At 57.9% G+C, this 20,982-nt stretch overlaps 2 protein-coding genes across 8 annotated transcripts in view; one reads left to right on the top strand and one right to left on the bottom strand.

Annotated features, from left to right (window-relative positions):
• The first annotated feature begins 354 nt into the window (after positions 1-354).
• Positions 355-5,558, top strand: PTGES2 (prostaglandin E synthase 2). 2 transcript variants are annotated; one of them, XM_023628981.2, is made up of 8 exons: positions 402-652; positions 1,851-2,048; positions 2,408-2,496; positions 2,767-2,825; positions 3,193-3,342; positions 3,598-3,798; positions 4,148-4,265; positions 4,983-5,558. In XM_023628981.2, exons 3-8 carry the CDS (start codon positions 2,419-2,421, stop codon positions 5,103-5,105), a joined length of 729 nt encoding a protein of 242 aa, XP_023484749.1. In that variant the 5' UTR covers positions 402-652; positions 1,851-2,048; positions 2,408-2,418; the 3' UTR covers positions 5,106-5,558. The 2 variants fall into 2 exon arrangements, with proteins under 2 accessions (XP_023484748.2, XP_023484749.1); XM_023628980.2 differs by lacking the exon at positions 2,408-2,496 and having other exon boundaries at positions 355-652.
• Positions 5,559-13,882: 8,324 nt separating this feature from the next.
• Positions 13,883-20,982, bottom strand: part of SLC25A25 (solute carrier family 25 member 25) — a 33,233-nt gene continuing 26,133 nt past the window's right edge. For 3 of the 6 annotated variants that reach the window (XM_023628976.2, XM_023628978.2, XM_023628975.2), the window contains exons 4-11: positions 20,792-20,827; positions 20,420-20,531; positions 18,933-19,091; positions 17,548-17,700; positions 17,121-17,228; positions 16,854-17,021; positions 16,115-16,265; positions 13,883-16,021 (exon numbers count right to left, since the gene is read on the bottom strand). In XM_023628976.2, the coding sequence (XP_023484744.1) occupies positions 15,837-16,021; positions 16,115-16,265; positions 16,854-17,021; positions 17,121-17,228; positions 17,548-17,700; positions 18,933-19,091; positions 20,420-20,531; positions 20,792-20,827 (1,072 nt within the window). In that variant the 3' untranslated portion in view covers positions 13,883-15,836. The remainder of the gene's footprint in view (positions 16,022-16,114; positions 16,266-16,853; positions 17,022-17,120; positions 17,229-17,547; positions 17,701-18,932; positions 19,092-20,419; positions 20,532-20,791; positions 20,828-20,982) is intronic. The other 3 variants (XM_014736048.3, XM_023628979.2, XM_023628977.2) reach the window with 1 other exon arrangement.

Below are 20,982 nucleotides of genomic sequence, written 5' to 3'. Positions count from 1 at the left end.
TCTGTTTCGACTGGTTAGAAATTAGTAGCCATCTATTACGGACCACGCTGAGGCTTAGAGGCCACATGGCAAGTTATTGGCCGAGTTCCCTGCGTTCGGCCCGGGTCACCACCGAGACCCAGTATATCTACATGTTCAGAAGCCGGGGCACTTAGCGACTCCCAGGCATCCCCGATGTGTTTCTGTGGCTCTGACCGGTGTGTGGAAGCTGGGCGCCGGGCACGCACGCCCAGTCCCGGGAGCGCTGTCCTCCCCGCTCGGCGTCACGGTCGCCCCTGGCAACCCGGAGACCACCGCCCCCCTCCCCCCCCCCCCGGGTCCTTTAAAAGGAGCCCGAGCTCAGGCCGTCTTCGTTTCGCGCGCCCGCCCGCGGCGCCGGTGAACAAACATGGCCCAGGCTGTGCGGGCGCTGTGGCCCTGCGGGCGCGCTCTAGCCTGGGGGCTGGCCCATCGCCCCCCGCCCCGACTTCCCGTGCAGGGCCGGGCCGGCTTCGCGGGGACGGCGGGAGGGCCCGCCGCCACCGCCCGCAAGGGGAGCTCGCGGCTCCTAGGGGCGGCGGCGCTGGCCCTGGGGGGCGCCCTGGGGCTGTACCACACGGCGCGGTGGCACCTGCGCGCCCAGGACCTCCGCGCCGAGCGCTCGGCCGTGCAGGTGAGCCCGGGCCGGGCCGAGTGCGGGTCGGAGCGCTGGGGTCTGCGCCGCACTTCGGGACTTCTAGAAACCGGCGGGGTCAGGAATGCCTCCTCCGTCCGCTGTGACCTTGAGCACGTGACTCAGTGTTAAGTCTCCGACCTCATCTGTGAAATGGGGGCGCTGCTGATGTCTGCTAACTCGAATTGTTGTCTTTGCCTTAAAATCGTTTTTCTAAGTGTTTTAATGGAAAGATTTAAAGGTCATAGAAAAGAGAAAGCAAGCCTCTTTCACAGTTTATCACTTTCCATTTTGTTGTTCTCCTCCCACCGTCCCCAAATCCTAAGGTCGGGAATTTACTTATTAGGGTTGTTATTAGTATTTTTATGGGACCGATGACCCATAGACTCCAGGGGCGGAGACAGGGAGGGACAGGGAGGTCACCCTCCAGCCGATGGTGGCCCAGCTGCCCTTGAAATGCTTTATACACAGCACCAATACCGTCTTTCTCTGCTCCCGCCCTCCCCCCTACCCCTGCAGTCCCTTTCCTGGCCGCAGGGGACCAGGGTGGGTGGAAGGGGAGTGGCATCCTCTGTATCTTCCTGCTACCCACCCCCCCAACATGGAGGGAGGTGGGCTGCAGGTGCCACTTTCCTATGTGAATAGGGTGCAAGCTCACCTGGGCCTTTCCTGAGGAAGGTGTGGCATCCAGGGGGAGACGGGAGGCACTGGTACAACCCTCCCTTCTGGAGGTTTGAGGTAGACCCCACTCTGGCAAAGCTGGCTCTGCCTCCTCCCCCAGAGGTCCCTGGGGTTGGGGGAGAGAGGGTGGGCACTCCCAAGTTGAAACAATTATTCTGCATCTCCGGGCGCACACCTGTTGGTGCCTGGTGTTCCCTTGGGACAGGAGGGAGAGGAGAGGTGTCTGTCCAGTGTTGGACAGAGCCCAGAAAATTCCTCCTACTCAGACCCCTCTGGGGAGCGTGCCGCATGGGTGCTTGAGCCTGGGCTGTCTGTCCACTGCATGGGCCCACTCCCCACCTCCCTGTGTCTCCCCTTCTCCCTGCCACCCACCCCCATTCCTCCCGATGTTCTCAGGGTCATCCTAGAAGACTCCCCTCCCCAACTGAGACATGTCTGCTTGGGGGCAGGGCCTGGGTCTGGGGGCAGATCTGGGTGCCAGGCCTCAGAAGCCCCCTTTTCTCTGCTCCCCACCCAGCTCTCCCTGACCGGCCACCTGCAGCTGACCCTGTACCAGTACAAAACGTGTCCCTTCTGCAGCAAGGTCCGCGCCTTCCTCGACTTCCACGCCCTGCCCTACCGGGTGGTGGAGGTAAACCCCGTGCGCAAGGCCGAGATCAAGTTCTCCTCCTACAGGAAGGTGCCCATCCTGTTGGCCCAGGAAGGAGACAGCTTGGTGAGCCTCGGGGAGCCCCCGCAGGTCCGGGATTGTCTTGGGAAACTCCCAAGTGGGGCCTTGCTCTGCAGCCTTGGAAGGAGCTTGGGCTCCCTGGGTGTCAGCTGGGAACGAGGGGAAAGTGGCTGGTTTACAATAGATGCTCAGGCAATGTAGGCTCTCTTCCTCCACCAACACCAAACCCAGCCAGGTCTAAGGGAGGCAGAGCACCGAGCTTAACAAGCTGGCTTCTGAAATCGGGGTGCCCTTGGTTCGAGGTGTGGCTCTGCTACTCACTGGCTGTGTGACTTGGGGCCAGTTATTTAGCCTCTCTGGGCTTCCTTCCTCATTAATCGAGGACCGTACTCTCCTGGTTGTAGGCACAGCAGATATGCCTGGCACAGTGCTTGGCACCTGTTACGTAGATCTGAAGTCCATCCTGCCCCTCGGTGCCCGGGAGGCCAGGCGGGTGAGTGGGCCAGGGCCCAGCCCCTGGGTCCTCCCCACGCCTCCTCCCCATGAGCTGCACTTGCTCCCTTGTGATGGGCCGTCCCGAGGGCAGGGACTGGGTTAGGAGGAGGGCCTCGGTTTTGGGGGAGCCCCCAGGGCTGGATGAACAGTGCCCGGGTTCCCCCTGCCTAGTGCCCGCCGATGCCGGGGTGTCGGTGTTGTTCAGAGCCCCTGGGGATCCTGCCGGCCGCCAGGCAGCTGCCCTGACCTAAACCATCTTCTTCTCCAGCAACAACTGAATGACTCCTCTGTCATCATCAGCGCCCTCAAGACCCACCTGGTGTCGGGGTAAGAGCCCCCTCCCCCCCGGAGGCCCAGGCGGGCATCGCATTTGTCCCTTCTCCTGCCTCCACGGGGGGCCTCCCCTGAGTTCCTCCATGGGAGCAGGATGGGGCTGCTGCTTAGATTTCTAGAATGGACCATGGGCGTCCTACTCTGAGACTCCCCCTGCCTCTCCTCCGCACTCTCCATTTGTCAGGGCAGTGCTCCTGGTGTCTGCCCCAAGTCTCTCTTGCTGCAGGACCTGCTGTGTCACGCGCAAGAGGGTGGAAAGCTTCTGTGGGTCGGGCTGGGTTGGTTATTGCCCCTAAGGAGGTGAGGGCTCAGTCCCCCGGAGGAGGAAGGAGTTGGCTGAGACTCTGGATGTCTCCCAAAGGCAGCCCCTGGAAGACATCATCACCTACTATCCGCCCATGAAGGCCATGAACGACCAGGGCAAGGAGGTGACCGAGTTCTGCAACAAGTACTGGCTCATGCTGGACGAGAAGGAGGCCCAGCGAATGTACAGTGGGAAGGAGGCGAGGACGTGAGTGGGGCTGGGGCTGGCCCGGGGCGGTGGAGAGGGCGGGGTCTTCCCCTCAGGGGACCAGGCTGAGCAGGAAGCTGTGAGGGGGGAGCAGCGTGGGCAACCACGAGGGCTGGGCTGAGCCTCCGTAGGGACCTGATGCTCAGGCCTCGGCCTCCCGTCCAGACGCTGGGCGGTCTAGACAGTGTGTCAGCTCCCAGCACCTCCCAGAGCCTGGCTCAGGAGCCCACTCAGCCCGCCCGCTGTCCCCCACAGGGAGGAGATGAAGTGGCGGCAGTGGGCGGACGACTGGCTGGTCCACCTGATCTCCCCCAACGTGTACCGCACGCCTGCCGAGGCCCTGGCCTCCTTCGACTACATTGTCAGGGAGGGCAAGTTCGGGGTCGTGGAGGGTGCTGTGGCCAAGTACATGGGTGCAGCTGCCATGTACCTCATCAGCAAGCGGCTCAAGAGCAGGTGATGGCACGTGTGTGTGTGTGTGTGTGCGCGCGCGCGCCTGGGGGCCTGCTGTCCCCAAGTCCCCGTCATTAGCCACATCAGGACTTGAACCCAGAACTCCTGATCACCTTCCCCACCCCAGGGGAAGCAAGGCTGGCCTTGGGGTCCAGAGCTGGGTCCTGCCTGGTGCCTTCCACTGTTTCTCTCTCTTATCATCCCTGGGCCATGGCTTCCCCGTCTGGGGCTGATGGTAACTGAGGTCTCTGTAGATGTGATACCCCCACCAAGGGCCCTCAGACCTTCCCGCTCTCCCCACTTGGGCCGGGGGTCAGAGTTCCCCTGATGGACTTCCCCCATCCCTGCCTAGGCACCACCTCCAGGACGATGTGCGTGTGGACCTCTATGAGGCCGCCAACAAGTGGGTGGCAGCCGTGGGCAAAGACCGGCCCTTCATGGGGGGCCAAAAGCCGAACCTGGCTGATCTGGTGAGTGTGTGGTAGTGACGGGGGGGGTGGTGCCCAGACTGAGGGCCTTCTCCGTGGGGTCAGTGGGGCCTAGGAAGAGAATGCCCACATGTGGGTAATACCTATATTTCCTAGCTCCCCCATCCCCAGGGGCACCTGGCTCCATCTGTTGTCAGGGCCTTAAGGAAAACCAACTATAAGGAACTGTCTTGGTTCACATAAATGACATGTTCAGGGGAGGGGTCGGCTTCAGGCCCGGCTGGATCCAGGGGCCTGACTGGTGTTACCAGGGCTCAAACTCTCCTTGAGCATCTCCTTGGAGTTGGCTTCAGCCTGAGGCAGGCCTGGGTCAGTGCTCCAGCGTTCCATCCAGCAGCAGTGTTGGGACAGTGTCTCACTGGCCTAGCTTCAGTGCCAATCCTTGAAGCAGTCCTACAGCCAGGATGGAATTTGTGGATTGCCAGGTCTGGGTCTTGGAGCTGGGTAGTGGGTTCTCTTCTCCCCACATCTCAGTACCTGAGCGTGGAGAAACCCTGGGTGGGTTATTGCACAGAAAGGGGGTGTGGGAGCCAGGAAGGTGAAACCTGCAAACCTGTTTGCAAACTGGCCCTTCAGTGGGTCCCGGAGCTCTCAGAGTGGGGAGGTGATGGCCGCAGGACACCCAGCTGGCAGAAGATGGGGCAGGTCTAGACGCCCGCTCTGGGCCATGCCACAGTGACAGTGCTGTCACCCCTGCAGGCTGTGTATGGCGTGCTGCGTGTGATGGAGGGCCTGGAGGCCTTCGACGACCTCATGCGCCACACCCACATCCAGCCCTGGTACCTGCGGGTGGAGAAGGCCATCGCTGAGGCCCCGCACTGAGCTGAGCGTCCCAGGACGAGAGGCAACGGAAGATGCTGGCTGCCTGGCAATGCTGTGTAGTGGCAACAGGCTCTTTCTGCCCCTTGTCGACCCCCAGCCCTCTCCCTTCTAACACTGGACGCCTGCTGGGGCGCTGGGACGTTGGGGACAAAGCCCAGAATTTCCGTTCACACTCCCCCTGAGGCCCGGAGGGCCACCCACCTGACCCCCTGCCCTGGCTTCCCTACTCTTCAGCCGTTTTCCAGGGCCCTCCGTGGCTGCCCTGTCTACCCCCTGCAGGTGGCATTTGGACCAGGCTCCTGCCCTGGACAAGGGAAGTAGGGACAGTCAGTTTAGGGAGGGCTCATCCCTGGCTTCCCCTGGTTCCTGCTCTTCCCAGGCGCCCCTGGGACTATGTGTCATGTTTGCAATAAAGAAACGGTTTGTGGCCCCCCTCGGGGGTGCTGAAAGGGAGGTCTGTGGTGTGGTGCTGCGTGTGGCTGCCGGTCAGGCAAGGCTTTGGAATGAGGCACGGCCAGCCCTGGGGTGAATACAGTCTATTCTGTGCTTACTGTCGGGGTGACAGGCTGAGCAGGCTTGTGTCACATAATCCCTGGGACACCACCATGGGATGCTCAGCAGGGAGGCTCAGAGACGGCCCAGGGCGCGTGTCCACTTCTGCCCCTCACTGGCTGTGGGACTCTGGGTGGTGACGCCCCTCTCTGAGCCCTGGTTTCCTTATCTGTCAAATGGGCATAACGATAGTCCCCACCTCGAGGAGAAGTCGTGGGAGTTCGATGACAAGATGCAGGTCAGGGGCCAGCCCAGTGGCGCAGTGGTTAAGTGTGCACGTTCTGCTTTGGCGTCCCGGGGTTCACTGGTTTGGATGCCAGGTGCAGACATGGCACCACTTGGCAAAAGCCATGCTTGGCAGGCATTCCACGTCTAAAGTAGAGGAAGATGGGCACGGATGTTAGCTCAGGGCCAATCTTCCTCAGCAAAAGGAGGATTGGCAGCGGATGTTAGCTCAGGGCTAATCTTCCTCAAAAAAAAAAAAGATGCAGGTCAAGTGCATGGAAGGATACTGGCTCAGCGGGGACCAGAGTTCCAGTCCTGCCCTACAGACTGGAGACTCAGGTTCAGAGAGCACAGCACCTTCCAAGGCCCCTCTGGCAGCAGGTGGCCACCCCTGGGCTTCAGTCCCAGGCCTGGGACTTCACAGAGGGTGGACACGGGGACAGGGTTCTATAGGGAGAGCCGGCTCTGGGAGCAAGGGGGCGCTGTGGGTGGAGCGCCCTTGTGAGCAGAGCACCTGGGGTCGGGGGTCACCGTTCCCCTGGTTTCAGCAGATGAGGGGCACGGTGGCCTGCAGTGAGCCCAGCTCTATCCCGGGCCCTCCCTATTGGGAGGGTGACCAGGCAACACCCCAGACCCTCTTGGGAGAGTTTTAAAATTTTATTTTATTTTTAAACATAAAAACAGTTCGTGTTCCTTGTAATAGCAAACATTCAAGTAAGGTGGAAGTGTGACGAGCACTTGGGAGGCAGACAGCATGACCACGTGACTTTTGGAGGCAGGGACCTCAGTTTCTCCTGCAGGGCTGGCTGGCCACCTGCTATTCTCGTTCCCGTCGTGGACTTCTGTCCTTGTCAGTGCATGTTGCGCTGGCTCGTTCTTCGGGGCTGCAGAGCGCTCTGCTGGCCAGGCCCGTGTCTGTCGCGGAGCACTGGGTGGGGGGGGGTCCCCCTTCCTGTCCCCCTGGGGGTGTTGAGCATGAGGAGCTGTGGGAGGGAGAGAAGCCGAGGCCTGAGGCCATGCCAGTCTGTGGCTTGAGGAGCCTTGGAGGCTGCCTCCGGGGGGGCCCACAGGTGTCAGGGTCCCCAGAGCCACCACTGTGTCCAGAATGCTGTTCCTGCTTCATTGGTCAGGCCATAAGTCCTAAGGGGCCTTCGCTCCAGGGCCCGGGGGTGGCCTGTGGACCCCAGAGCCCCCCTCAGGGCGGGAACTAGGCCAGGAGTGCCATGGGGCACCGAGGGACCGCCTTCCCCGCGTCCCTGCCTACACCCCAATTTCCTTTTCTTCACAGACAGTCTTTTCCTGCCGCCCACCCTGTGTGAGTTGGGACCTTTCCAGCTGCACAAGGAGGCTGACTCGCCTCTCTTTGTCTCAGTCTCAAATTCCCCAAAGGGAGCATCTGATGTGCCCGGCTTGTGACAAGGTGTCCACCTTGTGTCCGTGACACCAGGGCCAGGAAAGGACCTCACCACCCGCAACCCACCCTGTGCTCCCTGCCCTTTCTGCTCCCCCTGCTCAGCCCAGTGATTGTGTCTCCCAACCTCCGCTTCCCCTTGAGGCCCAGTCCCACCAAGGAAGCCCTGGGTGCTGGCCAGGCCCCCAGCCCCCAGCCATCTCCCCTCCCTGTTTTCACAGACTCAAGGATGTTTTCTTCTGTCTCCGTGTTTCACAGAGGAGGATGTGGTTGGTGGCTGAGCCATGCTGGGGAAAGGGGCCTGACTTCTGACTAGGGTTTTTTCCCTGGGGCTGCTGCAGGCAGAGAGGAGCCCGCCTGCACCATCCTTGCTCTCCTCTACTCAATGGTCACCTTGATGAAAAGTCCAAGGACTGTCCTAGCTAGACCTATTCCCTGTGATGGGGACTGGAGAATGGCCAGTCAGCCCAAGGCTACAATGGGGCACCAACTAAGCCCTGCTTCTTTCACCGAGGATCCTCCCCAAGAGATGACAACCCTGCCTCAGTTTTCCCAAATGTTCCTGGCCTGGGCCCTGGGCATGTTTCCCCACAACTACCAGAGGGCGGTAGAGGATGCAAAGCCCTGTAGGAAGGAACGCGTTACAAGGCCTGGTGCTGCCACGTTGTGGCCAGTTCCGGGATTGCATCTTCTCTGGGCAGTCATTCTTATCCAGGGACCGTATTTGCCCATCTGTAAAAAGGGTTTAGCCTGTAAGGGTCTGAAGATGGGCAGGTAGGAAAAGCCATGCCTCTCAGGGGAAAGGGCCCCAAGCCAGGACCCCCTGCCCCATCTTGGTCAGGCTCCAGTCACAGCTTGTCCCCCGTGGCCTTGATGGTGGCAGAAGGCCTGAGGTAGGAACCCAGCCACTGCCTGCTGTGACCTTGGGCAAGCCATTGGAGGTCAGTTAGCCTCCATGGGGTTGATGCAGACCGGGCTGGGAAGGTTGCACAGAGCCGACGCGCCGAGCTGACATGCGAAGGGTGTCGTATGCAGCTGGTGGGGGGCTGCTGTCTGTTCTCAGAACAGGCTCCCTGCTCGGTTCCCAGCCGGGCTCCCAGAGCTCACGGTCAAGAGCTCCAGGAAGCAGGGACGGGAGAGAGTCGTGAGAACGGAGTGATGCTTCCTCCCTGGGAGTCAGGAGGGCTCCCTGGGGAGGGTAGCCACCGCTGGGCTTCAAGGATTCTGGTCTGCCTTTTTCTGCTGTCAGATTGTTCAATTTTAAAATTTCACTTTGATTATGCAAATAATTAATATTTATTGTATGTAAACAGAACTCGCAGGTAAGCAAAAGATGATACCAGTTATTCACGCTCCCACCACCCGGAAGTATAACCACTTAACAATTTTTTGGAGTATAGCCTTCTAGTTTATTTTTATGTAGCCTCCATAGACTGCATACATATAAAATTCATATTTTATGTATAGTAACTATATATATACATCTAACAGTTAGAAGGGGCCTATTTTGTGGCAAGCACTGTTTTTCGTTTTTGTTTTTTAAGATTTTATTTTTCCTTTTTCTCCCCAAAGCCCCCTGGTACATAGTTGTCTGTTTTTAGTTGTGGGTCCTTCTAGTTGTGGCATGTGGGACACTGCCTCAGCGTGGCTCGATGAGCAGTGCCACGTCCGTGCCCAGGATTCAAACCGACGAAACACTGGGCCACCTGCAGATGAGCGAGCGAACTTAACCACTCGGCCACAAGCACTGTTTTAAGCTCTTTACATATATTACCTCATTTAGTCCTTAGAACATCCCTGTGAAGTAGGTACAAATATTCCCACTTTACAGATGGGGAAACAGTCATCAGAAAGGTTAAGTGAATTCCCTGGTGTCAAAGCTAGTTAAGTGGCAGAGACGAGATTTGAACCCAGATCTCCTGAGGACTCCAGAGTCTGTGATCGTTTTTTTTTTTTTTTTTTGTGAGAAAGATTAGCCCTGAGCTAACTACTGCCAATCCTCCTCTTTTCCTGAGGAGGACTGGCCCTGAGCTAACATCCGTGCCCATCTTCCTCTACTTTATATGTGGGACGCCTATGGCGTGCCAAGCAGTGCCATGTCCACAGCCGGGATCCGAACCGGCAAACCCCGGGCCACTGAAGCGGTATGTGCGCACTTAACTGCTGCACCACCGGGCCGGCCCCAAGAAGTGTCTAATAGGGAACAGGGCTTGTAGTGGGGGAACGGTGTGGTGGGCTAAATAATGGCCCCCAAATATATCCAGGTCCTCACCCCTGGAACCTGGGAATGTGACCTTACGTGGTAAAGAGAATTCATAGATGTGATTAAATGAATCATTTTGAGATGGAGAGATTTTCCCCGGATTATCTAGGTGGGCCCTAAATGGAGTCACAAGCATCCTTTTAAGAGGGAGGCAAAGGGAGATATGACTAGAGAAGAAAGGTGACAGAGGCTGGAGGAATGTGAGGAAGAGGCCACAGACTAAGGAATGCAGAGGGCCAAGGAAACGTCCTCCTCAGGCGCTTCCAGAAGGAACCAGCCCTGGGGACACCTTGATTTCAGCCCAGTGAAACTGATTTGGGGCTTCTGGCCTCTAGAACTGTAAGAATAAACCTGCCTTGTTTTAAGACACCAGATTTGTGGCAGTTTGTGACAGCAGCCATAAGACGCTAGTACAAATGGTGTAAGCCAGTGCAGTCAGGGAAGAGAAACGGCTACGAGGAGCCTAGTGACCCTGGGCCAGTCCCTAGCCCCCTGGCCGTCAGTTTCCTCCTCATAAAATGAGGGGGCAGGGGTTGGGCTCCTTGGTGCAGCCAGGGGCGCCCCACCCTGGCGGGCGTGGGTGGAGCCAGCTTCCCCTCTCCTCAGCCCCCATAACTGCCCCAGACAGATAGTGGTTCCTCCTGGGCCTCAGGGGCTGTGCTGATGGGTGATAGCACATGGCCGAGGAGGTCCCTTCTTTGTGGCTGCTCTCTGGCCGGCCTCCTGTGTTCCGGGAAGCCCAGAGCAGGAGGCCCAGGTTTGTGGGGCCCCCGTGGGGCTTGGGCAGATCTCTGGCCCTCTCTGGTCAGTTTCCTCATTCTTGGTTTTTTTCCTGCCCCACTCCGTCACTCCCCTCCTGCTGGCCCTTTCCCACCAGCCCTGGCCAGCCTCTCCAGCCACCATGACTGGGCCTCGCTGGTCCGCTCCAGCTTCCTCATTGGCCCTGGAGGGCAGAGACCAAGGTCCACCCTGGGCAGTGGGGCCCACACCTGGGCTGCTGCTCTTCTCACCCTTGCCCTGCATTCCAACCTGCTCAGGCCAGTGAGATGGGGACCGGGGAGGGTCAGGAGGGAGGTGGAGAACATGGCTTCAGGGTCTGCAAAGCGGGCTTGCATCTAAGCTCAGCACTGACCCTTTGTATGAACGTCGATGAGTCCTTCCCCCTCTGAGCTCTAAGGAAGGTATTGTGCTCATCTTGCTCGTGGGGAAAATGAGGCTCAGCGAGGCATGAGATTTGCCTAAGATCACACTGCTAGGAGCCAGGATTCAAGCACAGGCCTGCCCCACGTGTCCAAGTTCTCTGTGGCCTCCTGACGCGGGAGAGCAGGCAGGGACCAGGGGCCACCCGTCTGAGGTGAGGCTAGGAGCGCCTGCCCCTTGTGAAGGTCCCCACGGCCTGGTTCCAGCCTGCCAGGCCTCCTGGCAGGCAGCCCCAGCGAGCCCACCCTATCTTCACCCCTATGCTTGCAGTAGGCCAGGGGTCCACTGACCTGCACTCAAGGCCCTGTCACTTACGGTGAGGTCCCGGGCAAGTCCCTGCCCCTTCCGGAGCCTTCTTTTCCTCATCTGTAAAAGGGGGACATGGGGGCAGCAGCACCTCACAGACCTGCTGAGGGCTAAGAGAGTTCGTGTGTGTGCAGCTGGCACTCAATAAATAGCGCTCTCAGGATTAAGAGATGAAAGGGTCTAGCTTCAGGAAGGAGGCACGAAGAGGTCTGGCCAGATCCCACAGCACAAGTGTCTTCCCCGCCCGCCCTGGGGAGAGGCGTGGCTTCAGATTTCCCCTCAGATGCCCAAGATCCCAGGCTCATAGGACCTCCTCACCCGGGAGGCCAGAATGATAAGCATTTAAGGGGAAATGACTGTGTGTTTTTGGAATCCTAGATGGGGGAGGGGAGCTGGGAGGTAAGCTGTTTATTAGGGACCATTTCGGGTCATTTCCTGTCCAGGCAAATCCGGAGGGCAGACATCTGAAACGCAGCTCACCGGGCTCAAATCAAGGTGTCCGCAGGTATCCTCGTGAAGGCTCCAGGGACAATCTGTTCCTTGCCTTTTCCAGCTCCTAGAGGCTGCCCGTGTTGCTTGACTTGTGGCCCTTTCCTCCATTTTCAAAGCCAGCAACTTGGGCTGAGTCCATCTCGTGCCATCTCTCTGGCTCTCCCCCTGTCACTGATTTCCATGCTGAAGGATCTTGTGGTCACATGGGGCTCACCTGGACAATCCAGGACAGCCTATCTTTTTGGGGTTTTTTTTTGAGGAACATTAGCCCTGAGATCACGTCTGCTACCAATCCTCCTCTTTTTGCTGAGGAAGACTGGCCCTGAGCTCACATCCATGCCCATCTTCCTCTACTTTATATGTGGGATGCCTACCATAGCATGTCTTGCCAAGCAGTGCCATGTCCGCACCCGGGATCCGAACTGGCGAACCCTGGGCCACCGAAGCGGAACATGCACACTTAACTGCTGCACCACCAGGCTGGTCCCAAGGACGGCCTCCCTATTTTAAGGTCAGCTGGTTAGCAACCTTAATTGCTATCTCACTTCCCCTTGACTCTGTAACCGAATTCACGGGTTCTGGGGATCTCTGGGAGGGGGCGTAATTCTGCCGACCACACCATGAAACATGTGGATGAGTTGCATTCAACTAGTAACTATTCAGTAAGCACCTAGTGGGTGCTGCATACCTACAGGGAACAGACGTGAAGAAGCCAAGTACCCCGCCCTCAGGGAGCTTACATACATGTGGCAGAGGCGGACGATTAACAGGGACTGAAAGCAAGCAGTGTCCCTGATGGTGAAAATGCTAGGGAGAGAGAGAATGGGATGGGGACTGGGCTGGGTGGGGAGAGGCGGCCCCCTACTCTCTTAAATAGGGTGGTCAGGGAAGGTCTCGTGCGGAGGTGACACGTGAGTAAAGACCGGCAGGAGGGGTGAAGGAACAAAGGAGACAACCGTAGGAGGTGAGGCTCCGAGCTTCTCCCCCTCAGAGCACCTCCCCATGTTAACTTCTGGGCTGGAGAAGCCCCTCTCCCCGCCAGATGGGACTGAGGACCTGGGAGGGCGCTCAGCCCACCGTCCCAGGGGAAAGCCTGGTCAAGGCGGGATGGGGGAAGCAATTTGCCAGGACCCAGTGGGTGGGAACTGATCTATGCCCGTTACCCTGAGGATAACGAACAACTGAAGAGAGTGGCATAATAGCTTTGTAGGGCTGCCGTCTCCACAAACAGGGACGGCCCAAAACAACAGGAATTTATTCTCAGAGTTCAAATTTCCCTCTTCTAGGATACCCGTCACTGGACTTAGGGCCCACCCTGATCCAGTATGACATCTTAACTCGATTACATCTGCAAAAACTGTATTTCCAACTAAGGTGACATTCTAAGGTTCCCAGTGGACGCGAATTTGTGGGGACACTAGCCAGCCCAGTACAAGTGGTACACAAGCGAGTCTCACACAGGGGCACACTTCCATGCCTCGGCACCTCTGAATGCCAGGGCCCCCTGGCGGGCTCCCCAAGCCGCTTCATGCCATCTCTTGCCAGCCCGGACCCCAAGCCCCAGGGCCATGAGGGGCCGCAAGTGTGGACAGTTATTTAACGGGCATTATATCGAGCACTTTGTGCACCGGGCACTGTCTCAGAGGCTGGAAATACAACTGCGAACACATTCCCTGCCCGCCGAGGCCTCACGCTGTCCTGGGGAGACAGGCAGAAAGCAAATAAAGAATGTTAGGGGGCTGACCTGGTGGCGCAGCAGTTAAGTTCACACGTTCCGCTTATCGGCAGCCCCGGGTTCGCCAGTTTGGATCCCGGGTGCGGACATGGCACTGCGTGGCAAGCCATGCTGTGGCAGGCGTCCCACATGCAAAGTAGAGGAAGATGGGCATGGATGTTAGCTCAGAGCCAGTCTTCCTCAGCAAAAAGAGGAGGATTAGCGGTTGCTAGCTCAGGGCTAATCTTCCTCAGAAAAAAAAGGCAGGAGGGGGCCCCCAGCATCTCTATGTCAGAAAGATGGGCAGGAACCAACGCTGAGGCCGGGGAGGAGCACCAGGGAGGTGGAGAGCAGGGCAGAGGCGTCTGGAGACCCAGGAGGGAGTGCTCAGCTCTGCCCAGGATGTGCTGGACCAGATGAGGGCTGAGGCAGGACCACCAGACTCAGCACCTCGGAGAGCACTGGGGCCCTGGTCAGAGCACCCCAAATCCAACCAACACCCATTCGACAGAGCAAGACCCTCCCAGAAGCCCAGGGCATAGCTTTCTCATTTTCTAACAGGTGGACGTCCCCACACCACCCAAGCCCAGATCAGAAAAATCATGACTCCATCATCAGCTTTGAAACAACTTTATTAGAAGGCTGTTTTAAATGACACTTCCAATTCTCTTGTAATTTGCTTATTCACAAATTCCAGTTATAACTATATTTCTATATAACAATAACTTTTGCATTGATCTTTGCATCCTATTTCAATTGTCCTCGTCAGGCCCTTCTGGCGGAATGAAGTGCAGCTGCGAAGCTGCAAGGTGACCAGCATTATTGAGCATGAGCAGCTGGGGGGCCCGGGAGGGAGGGAGCCCACTTCACACGCACGGGTCGGGAGCTGGCCGCCCTCTCCTCTAGGCCCCCACCCCGAACTCACAGTGATGGGCACCTCACTGCGCTGTCATACAAAAAGGGTGAAATAAAGAAATCCTCCAGTCCAAGAAGTGATTTGGACTTCCATTTTCAAAGGACTCGAGATTTCTCCCCTCTCCCCACCCCAGTCAAGCCCTCAGATCCTAAGGCTTCCGGGGTGCCAGTGCTGCCCCAACCTGCCACAGGACACCTCTCCATGTTTGGGGTCCCCTGTGTCACCCTCCTTCTTGGTCGCCAGTTCCAAGAGGAATTCCTTTGGACAGACATGACGTCAGTGTGGGCAGTGGCGGGAGGCTCCCTCCCCCGGCCTCTCCTTCCTTTGCCCACCCCACCCCCACCTCACGGTGTTGGGAAGGTACAGTCAACCACGAACATAAATATGAATAAAAAATGAAGTTGAAAATGACAGGCTAGTCATTAAACAAATCTATAAAAATAGTTAGGACATAACTCTGTTCAAATAAATACAAAATAAATAGGCTCCAAGCACTGTGATACGTGGCATGAGTGGAATGTGAGGCTGGTCCCACTCTGCCCCAGATGGGATTGGACATAAACCCCAGGGGCATCAGAAACAGACTTTAAAGCAGTCAGCCAAGCTGTCTACTGCTTTGTCTTCTCTCTGGAAGCACAGAACTTGCACATTTGTCCAGTTTGTCTTTCTGAACAAAACCCTTTTCCCAACAGTACATAATTAAGGCCTTTAACACATTCTCTCTCACCAGGGCTCGCAGACACGGGAAGAAACAGCCCTTCCCGCTACAACACGATGCCCCACTGCCCTCAGGCCCGGGGGGGCAGAGGGAGTTAGTTCTGAGCTGGTGCCAGTCCCGACAGAGTCTGGGGCCAGCTCGGAGCACCATGAGGCCCCCAGCAGCAGGGAGCACAGGCCCTCTGGGTTCCAGCTCTCGCCTTCCAGGAAGCCATGCGCCAGGACGCCAGGCAGCCAGCGGCGGGGCTGGCCTGCCCTGCTGCATGCACACGCACAACCAGAGGCTCATCCGTTGGTGAGCTCAGAAGCCAACAGTGGGGCTCAGATGAGGATGAGCACAAAGCCAGACTCCTCCCTCCTCCGGCACCACCTAGCAAGCAGCGACACTGTGGGCCAGGAAGTCGGGGTGGGAAGGCCAGGTGGAACCACCTTTCCCCAGACCAAGGGGAGAGGAGTGGGGAGGGGCATGGGAGTGGGCTGGGAGCCCTCCTCCTACCACAGGAAAACAGCAGCAAGGAAGGAAGCAAAGGGGGCCCGGGTTAGACCCCCAGCACGCCAAGGGGCAAGGCCTGCGGCTGATGGTCTGGCTGTAAGGGGCGTGAAGAACCGACCCAGCCTCCAAGCCCTGCTATTCAGCAGGCACCGCAGGAAACGTCCTGTCCCCACGTGCGACAGCCTCTGTCCTGCTGACCCCTGGACCCTGAGGAATACCCATGGGTCTCCCCTGGGATGGAGCCCAGGGTCAGCCAGGGTCAGCAGGACAAACCCGGTCGGCCTGCCAGCTCTTCCCCTCCCTTGCGGGCGCATCCCAGGGTTTTCACAGCTTGGCTTAAGTCAGCTTAGTGTTGGCACATTCACAGAATGAGATGGCTACACGTCCCAGGGCCGCAGGCCCAGGATCAGCGAGTCCGCTGGGCGGGGCTGCCCTCCCCCCGTCACCGCGACTGCACGCCCAGGGTGATCTTCAGGTTCTCGTACACCACATAGCTGATGCTCACGGCTGGGATGACCTTCATGAAGTTGGGGGCCAGCCCCCGGTACAGGCCAAAGGCCCCCTCAGTCCGCAGGATCTGTCTGAAGAGGCTGCTCATGGTCACCTCCGGAGCGCCCTCAATGGAGGCTGCAGGGAGAGAGGCCACCTGTCAGAGGCCTTTCGCCAGCTCCTCCCTACTTCCCAACCCGCCCCTGGGGACTGTCCCAGGACCAGCCTTACCTTGGGCCTGCATCCGGGTTCTGACCAGGGCCAGTGGGTAGCTGGCCAGCTGGCCACAGGTGCTGGACATGGTGCCACAAGCCAGGAGCACAAACACACCGGGGTCTGCGCTGTTCACTGCGTAGCGCTGCAGCCAGGCATTCTTGAGCGTCTGGAATGGGAAAGGGGGGCTGGGATGAGCCAAAGGGCTGGTGAGCCCAGGAAGAGCCTGTGAGACAGAGAGACTAGGGGGTTCGGGGGGGGACAGTTATTGGATCCACACAGGAGGCCTTTCCTCATCACATGGGACCCGCGAGGCCACTGTAACCTGACTCGCTTGGCCTGGGCTGACCTGGGGCTTGCTGAGCTCCTGGCCTGCCTGCCCTTTCCTTCTGCTGTCACTGGGGATTCCTGGATGGGACAGGATGAGGCAGGGGCACACCCTCTTCCCCCTCACAGAGCCTGACTTCTGTGGTCTTGAGTCTGCTAGGGGCTAAGTGAGCCCCGCTGGCACCCGACTCTGGAGATCTGCCTGCCGAGCTCCTGCGGGGGCAGAACCTGCGGGCTGCAGCGGGGCAGCGTGATAGGAGAGTCTTGCAATAAATAAACGAGCCTGGAAGGAGACACTCTGATCTGTTCCCTCTCCCAACCACCCCCAGTGGTCTATCAGGCATGGAGACAACAGGCAGGGGCATGACTAAGGAGGGAGTTTCTGAACCTCTCCCGCTGTTCAAGGGGCCTGGGCCCTCTAAGGCCTCACCTCGTAGACAGCCAGGTCTATCCCAGCATAGGGGATGATGCCTAGCATGTTGGGAACATAGCCTTTGTAGAAGGCGGCCATCCCCTCTCTGGCCAAGATCTTCCTGGCACAGTCCAGCATGCCCGAGTACTGGCCTGTCTTGCGCAGGGCCATCCGGGTCTTCAGAACCTGCCGAACCCAAAAGGAACAAGGGAAGCATGAGCACAGCCTGCTCGCCACCCTCACGCACATGCGCACTGCCCACCCCAGGACCAACGTGGCCCTCACCTCCATTGGGTAGATGCTGCTCTGGGCGATGGCCCCTGCCAGGGACCCTGCCACAAGTCTCTCGTGAATCCTCAGAGTCTCCTGGTCACTCCCAATAAGACGCTTGATCTAGAACAGAGAGCAAACAAACTGATGCACCCCAGAGGCCAGTGCACACACTCCTGCCCTGCCCCTCCTCATGGAGCCAGTCAGGGTTAGCCGAGACCTGGTGTCCCCAGCACCTTTGATGCTGCCCAGAAACAGAAGGAACTGGCGGCAGAGCTGGGGTCGCACCCAGGCCTCCTCCCTCTTGCCTCACCCTGCTATGCCTTGGGTACAATGACTGGCTCCAGGTTCCAGGGCATCAGCAGGGCAGGGGCCTCATTCCAGGGGAAGCTCAGTAAGCAGCTGCCAACTGGGAACTCTCCCTGTGAAGCCAGGTCCTCACCTGCTCATAGGCCATGAATTTGATGGCCGACTCGGGAGCAATTTTGAGGACGTTGATGCCGTTGCCCCGCCAGAGGGACCTTGCCCCTCCCTCTCGAACCATCTGGGTGAACCCGCCCACGATGCACATATTGTTGCTGCGGGAGGCGTGGACCTGAGGAGGGAAGGACACGCAGTCAGAAAGAACGCGGCAGCCACAGGGCTGCCATCATCTGACAAAGAGCTCTTCCCTCTCGGGATTCCGAAGACTAACTCAGCGCCGGAGACTCAAACACGACTACTCTAGGTCCAACTCGACTTTTCTGTGCACCTACTGTGTGCCAACATCGTGCTAAACACCTCCACAAAGACTACTTTTTAAAATAAAAAATTTGAGCTTTTTGTTACAGAAAAATTTCAAACATATACAAAAGTATAGAGAATTATTTAATGAGCTTCCGTGAACCCATCATCAGCTTCAACAATCATCAAACCTCGGCCAGTCCATGTCACCACGCCGCCCCCACCTCTGCAAGATTACCTTAAACCACACGCCAGGCTTGTGTCATTTCACCTAAAGCCTGCTTTGACTCTCTACAGCATTCCCAGGAGTTTGGTTAAGAAAAACAAACTGATGGGGCAATGTGTTCAAGTCCCTTAGGTTCACGGAGGAATGAAGTCCTGGGGGTGAAGTGAATTGCCCCAGGTCACATGACCATGAGGGGGGACCCTGGTCAGACTCCATGCCTGGAGCTCTTCTCCCTGAAACATTCCACTTCCCTGTCTCAGCACAAGAAGGGAGTTCACACTTATCCATCAACAGGCCCGGGAGGGCAAAGGGTAAGGCAAGGGATGACATCTTTCTGAGCGGGGCTCTGACACAACAAGTGCGAGAATATAAGCAAGGGGACAAGGGGGTGAATGGCCACTGTTCAGATGACACTGAAGTCCAATGGTGTGTCCTCGTGCAGGCTGATTTCACAACCCTACCCCTGACATTGGTCTAGCTTATCTCTGTTCTGTAGATGTGGAACTCTAAGATAATGGTACTGGGGCCACGTGAGGATCCACTCACACTGCCCCGTGTGGGACCCTACACAAGATGCTCCTAAGGAAACAGGTTCCAGCCACACCCCAGTTCTCACTGGCTTTACCTGTCCACATTAAGACTCAGTAATGTGACTGACCCCTGGTTTAAGGGCCTCGGATAAAATTAGATCAGCTGTGTACAAAAGGTCACCTAGGCTTGGATCTAATGTCACCCTTGTCTGTGTAATAATTCCAATCTCATTGGTTGGGTTAGGAAAGTACGTGCCCAAAGCAGGCCCCAGACAAGGAGAGGAAACCAACCTTCCAAAGAACCCCAGGGCGGAAACCAGGTGGTGTGGGGTCTATTTCCCTGCATACCTGCATGAGCACCTTGAGCCTGTCCAGAGGGGCCGTGCAGGTTCTGGAGACAGCCCCCGCGCCGCCTCCGGCCACGAGGTGTCTCCACCACATCCCCGTCTGCCTCTCCTCCACCGTGAACTCATCAGGGACCGTCAGATTCTCACCCACATCAAAGATCTGCGAGGAAGACCAGCAGAGATAAAACTAGCAGGCCCTGACGACGCAGCGAAGGCATTCCAGCACACAGCTGGGTCCACAGCCTTCCACCACCTAGAATGGACTACACCCCAGGGGACCACATAGATGGTGAGAACGCCAAGGACTCTGGGTGGGCAAGTGATGCACCTCCTCCCCTTCACTATGTGAAGTAGCAAAGCTCTGATCCTGTTGGCCTTGGTGAAGCCCAGATACAGAATCTGAGAGCGCAGGCAGAAGAAAGCAGTTTTAAAACCATCCGGACAGCCCTTTCCGTGACTGCCAGGGAGCTGTTGCAAGAACAGCTTACAGAGGCATTTCAGCTGAGGATCACTGGGCTCGCTGCACTGAAAGGGCCAAGTCAGGGGTAAAATTCTTCTAAAATCTGGTGTGTAACCTGATCACATTGGCAGAACATCGTGCAAGACCTCGGCAAATATGAGAGGTTGCGACGCCTACAGAACACACTCTCTCCTGGGCAGCACCCTGGCTGCTCAGACAGAGCTAGCTCTGCTCCAGCCCCGGGGCTGCAGGCCACACCACGGGTCACCTTGCTCCTACCCCTGGGGTGGTCCACTTAGTTTCAACAGCAAAGACACCAGGTGTCCCCTGGGGGTGAGGCCCTGGCCTGGGCACTGTGCAAGACAGATGAGGGGGAGTGCCTCTGGCCTCCCCTCCCAGAGCTGACAGTCTGGGGTGGATAGGACTGCAAATCGAGGGGGAGCCCAGCAAAAACCAGCAGAGAGGGCCGCACCCCGTACGAAGGGGGCTCGCGGGCAACAGGGCCAACATGGCTACAGTCAGCGAGGGTGCACATCTGTATTTCTGAATGACAGCTCTGATGGGGGTGAGAGAGCAGTATGTGTGTGAAGAGAGAAGTGACCCAGAAAATGGGCCGGCGGGGGCGAGAAACCTAACAGCGCCACCATGTGCTCTCTAGAGAGTGGGCCCTGTCCCGCTCCTGGAGGAAGGTGCACACTGGCCTTGGGAGAACAAGCAGGATCAGGAGGCCGGCGTGTGAAGTGGACCTTGAACAGGCTGCCCGTGGGGGACGGGAGGGCATCATTTCTGGCAGGGGCACCCTGTGTTTGGGGAATGGCCAGGCCCTTCAGGTTTACCGGCGTGTGGGAAACGGAGGGAGCATGTGGAGTGCTCCGTGGGGCTGGCAGAGGAGTGGACAGTCTCACTGCTGAAGAGGAGGCCAGCCGGAAACCCCAGCCCCACCCCAGGTTGGGGACTGATGCTGGGCGAAGGGGACCTTGTGAACGGACAAGGAGACCACCTTGAGGCTCTGGGAGCGTGGGACTCACCGTGGAATGCTTCCAGTACAGGATGATCTCGGGGATATTCTCCACGGGGTGCAGAAGGTGATAGTCTCTCCACTCGTTCCAGTCGATGGTCATCGTGCCATTTTTGTCCATGCTGCAAGACACATGCATGGTTGCCCACGTGTAAACAGGCCCCATCTGTCAGCCGCACATCCCACCTCCAGGAGAGCCAAGGGCAGTGCATGGCCACCAAGGAAACTGTAGTAGGCGTGTCTGCCCCCAAGGAGAGAAGGCAAGGTGGCTCCACACCCCACTTTGCACAAAAACGGGATATAATGGCCCACAAGAACCCCGTTCTAATCAGGCACAGAGGTCAGGGAGGGAAGCAGTCACCAGGGTGACACAGATACTTACTAGGTGACAGGGCCCCAGAAGTGGCCCGTTCGTATTCTGACAGACAGACAAAGGAGGATGCGGAGGAGAGAGGAGAAACAACACCAATAAGTGCTCTGAGCAGATGTTAGTGAGGCGAGCGCACAGCACAGCACGAGGACGCGCCCAGGCAGCGGGTACAAGAGGCTGCTGTCCCTGACCAGCCGGCTTCA

The sequence above is a fragment of the Equus caballus genome, chromosome 25, assembly GCF_041296265.1.
Source record: "Equus caballus isolate H_3958 breed thoroughbred chromosome 25, TB-T2T, whole genome shotgun sequence".
Taxonomy (NCBI): Eukaryota; Metazoa; Chordata; class Mammalia; order Perissodactyla; family Equidae; genus Equus; species Equus caballus.
Note: the sequence above shows the minus strand (reverse complement) of the source record. Positions and strands in the feature narration are given on the sequence as shown.

Coding starts and splice junctions, on each gene's coding strand:
- PTGES2 (XM_023628980.2), top strand. CDS start 389: ATGGCCCAGGCTGTGCGGGCGCTGTGGCCCTGCGGGCGCGCTCTAGCC. Junction 2,826..3,192: donor AAGACCCACCTGGTGTCGGG/GTAAGAGCCCCC, acceptor TGTCTCCCAAAG/GCAGCCCCTGGAAGACATCA. Junction 3,799..4,147: donor AGCAAGCGGCTCAAGAGCAG/GTGATGGCACGT, acceptor ATCCCTGCCTAG/GCACCACCTCCAGGACGATG.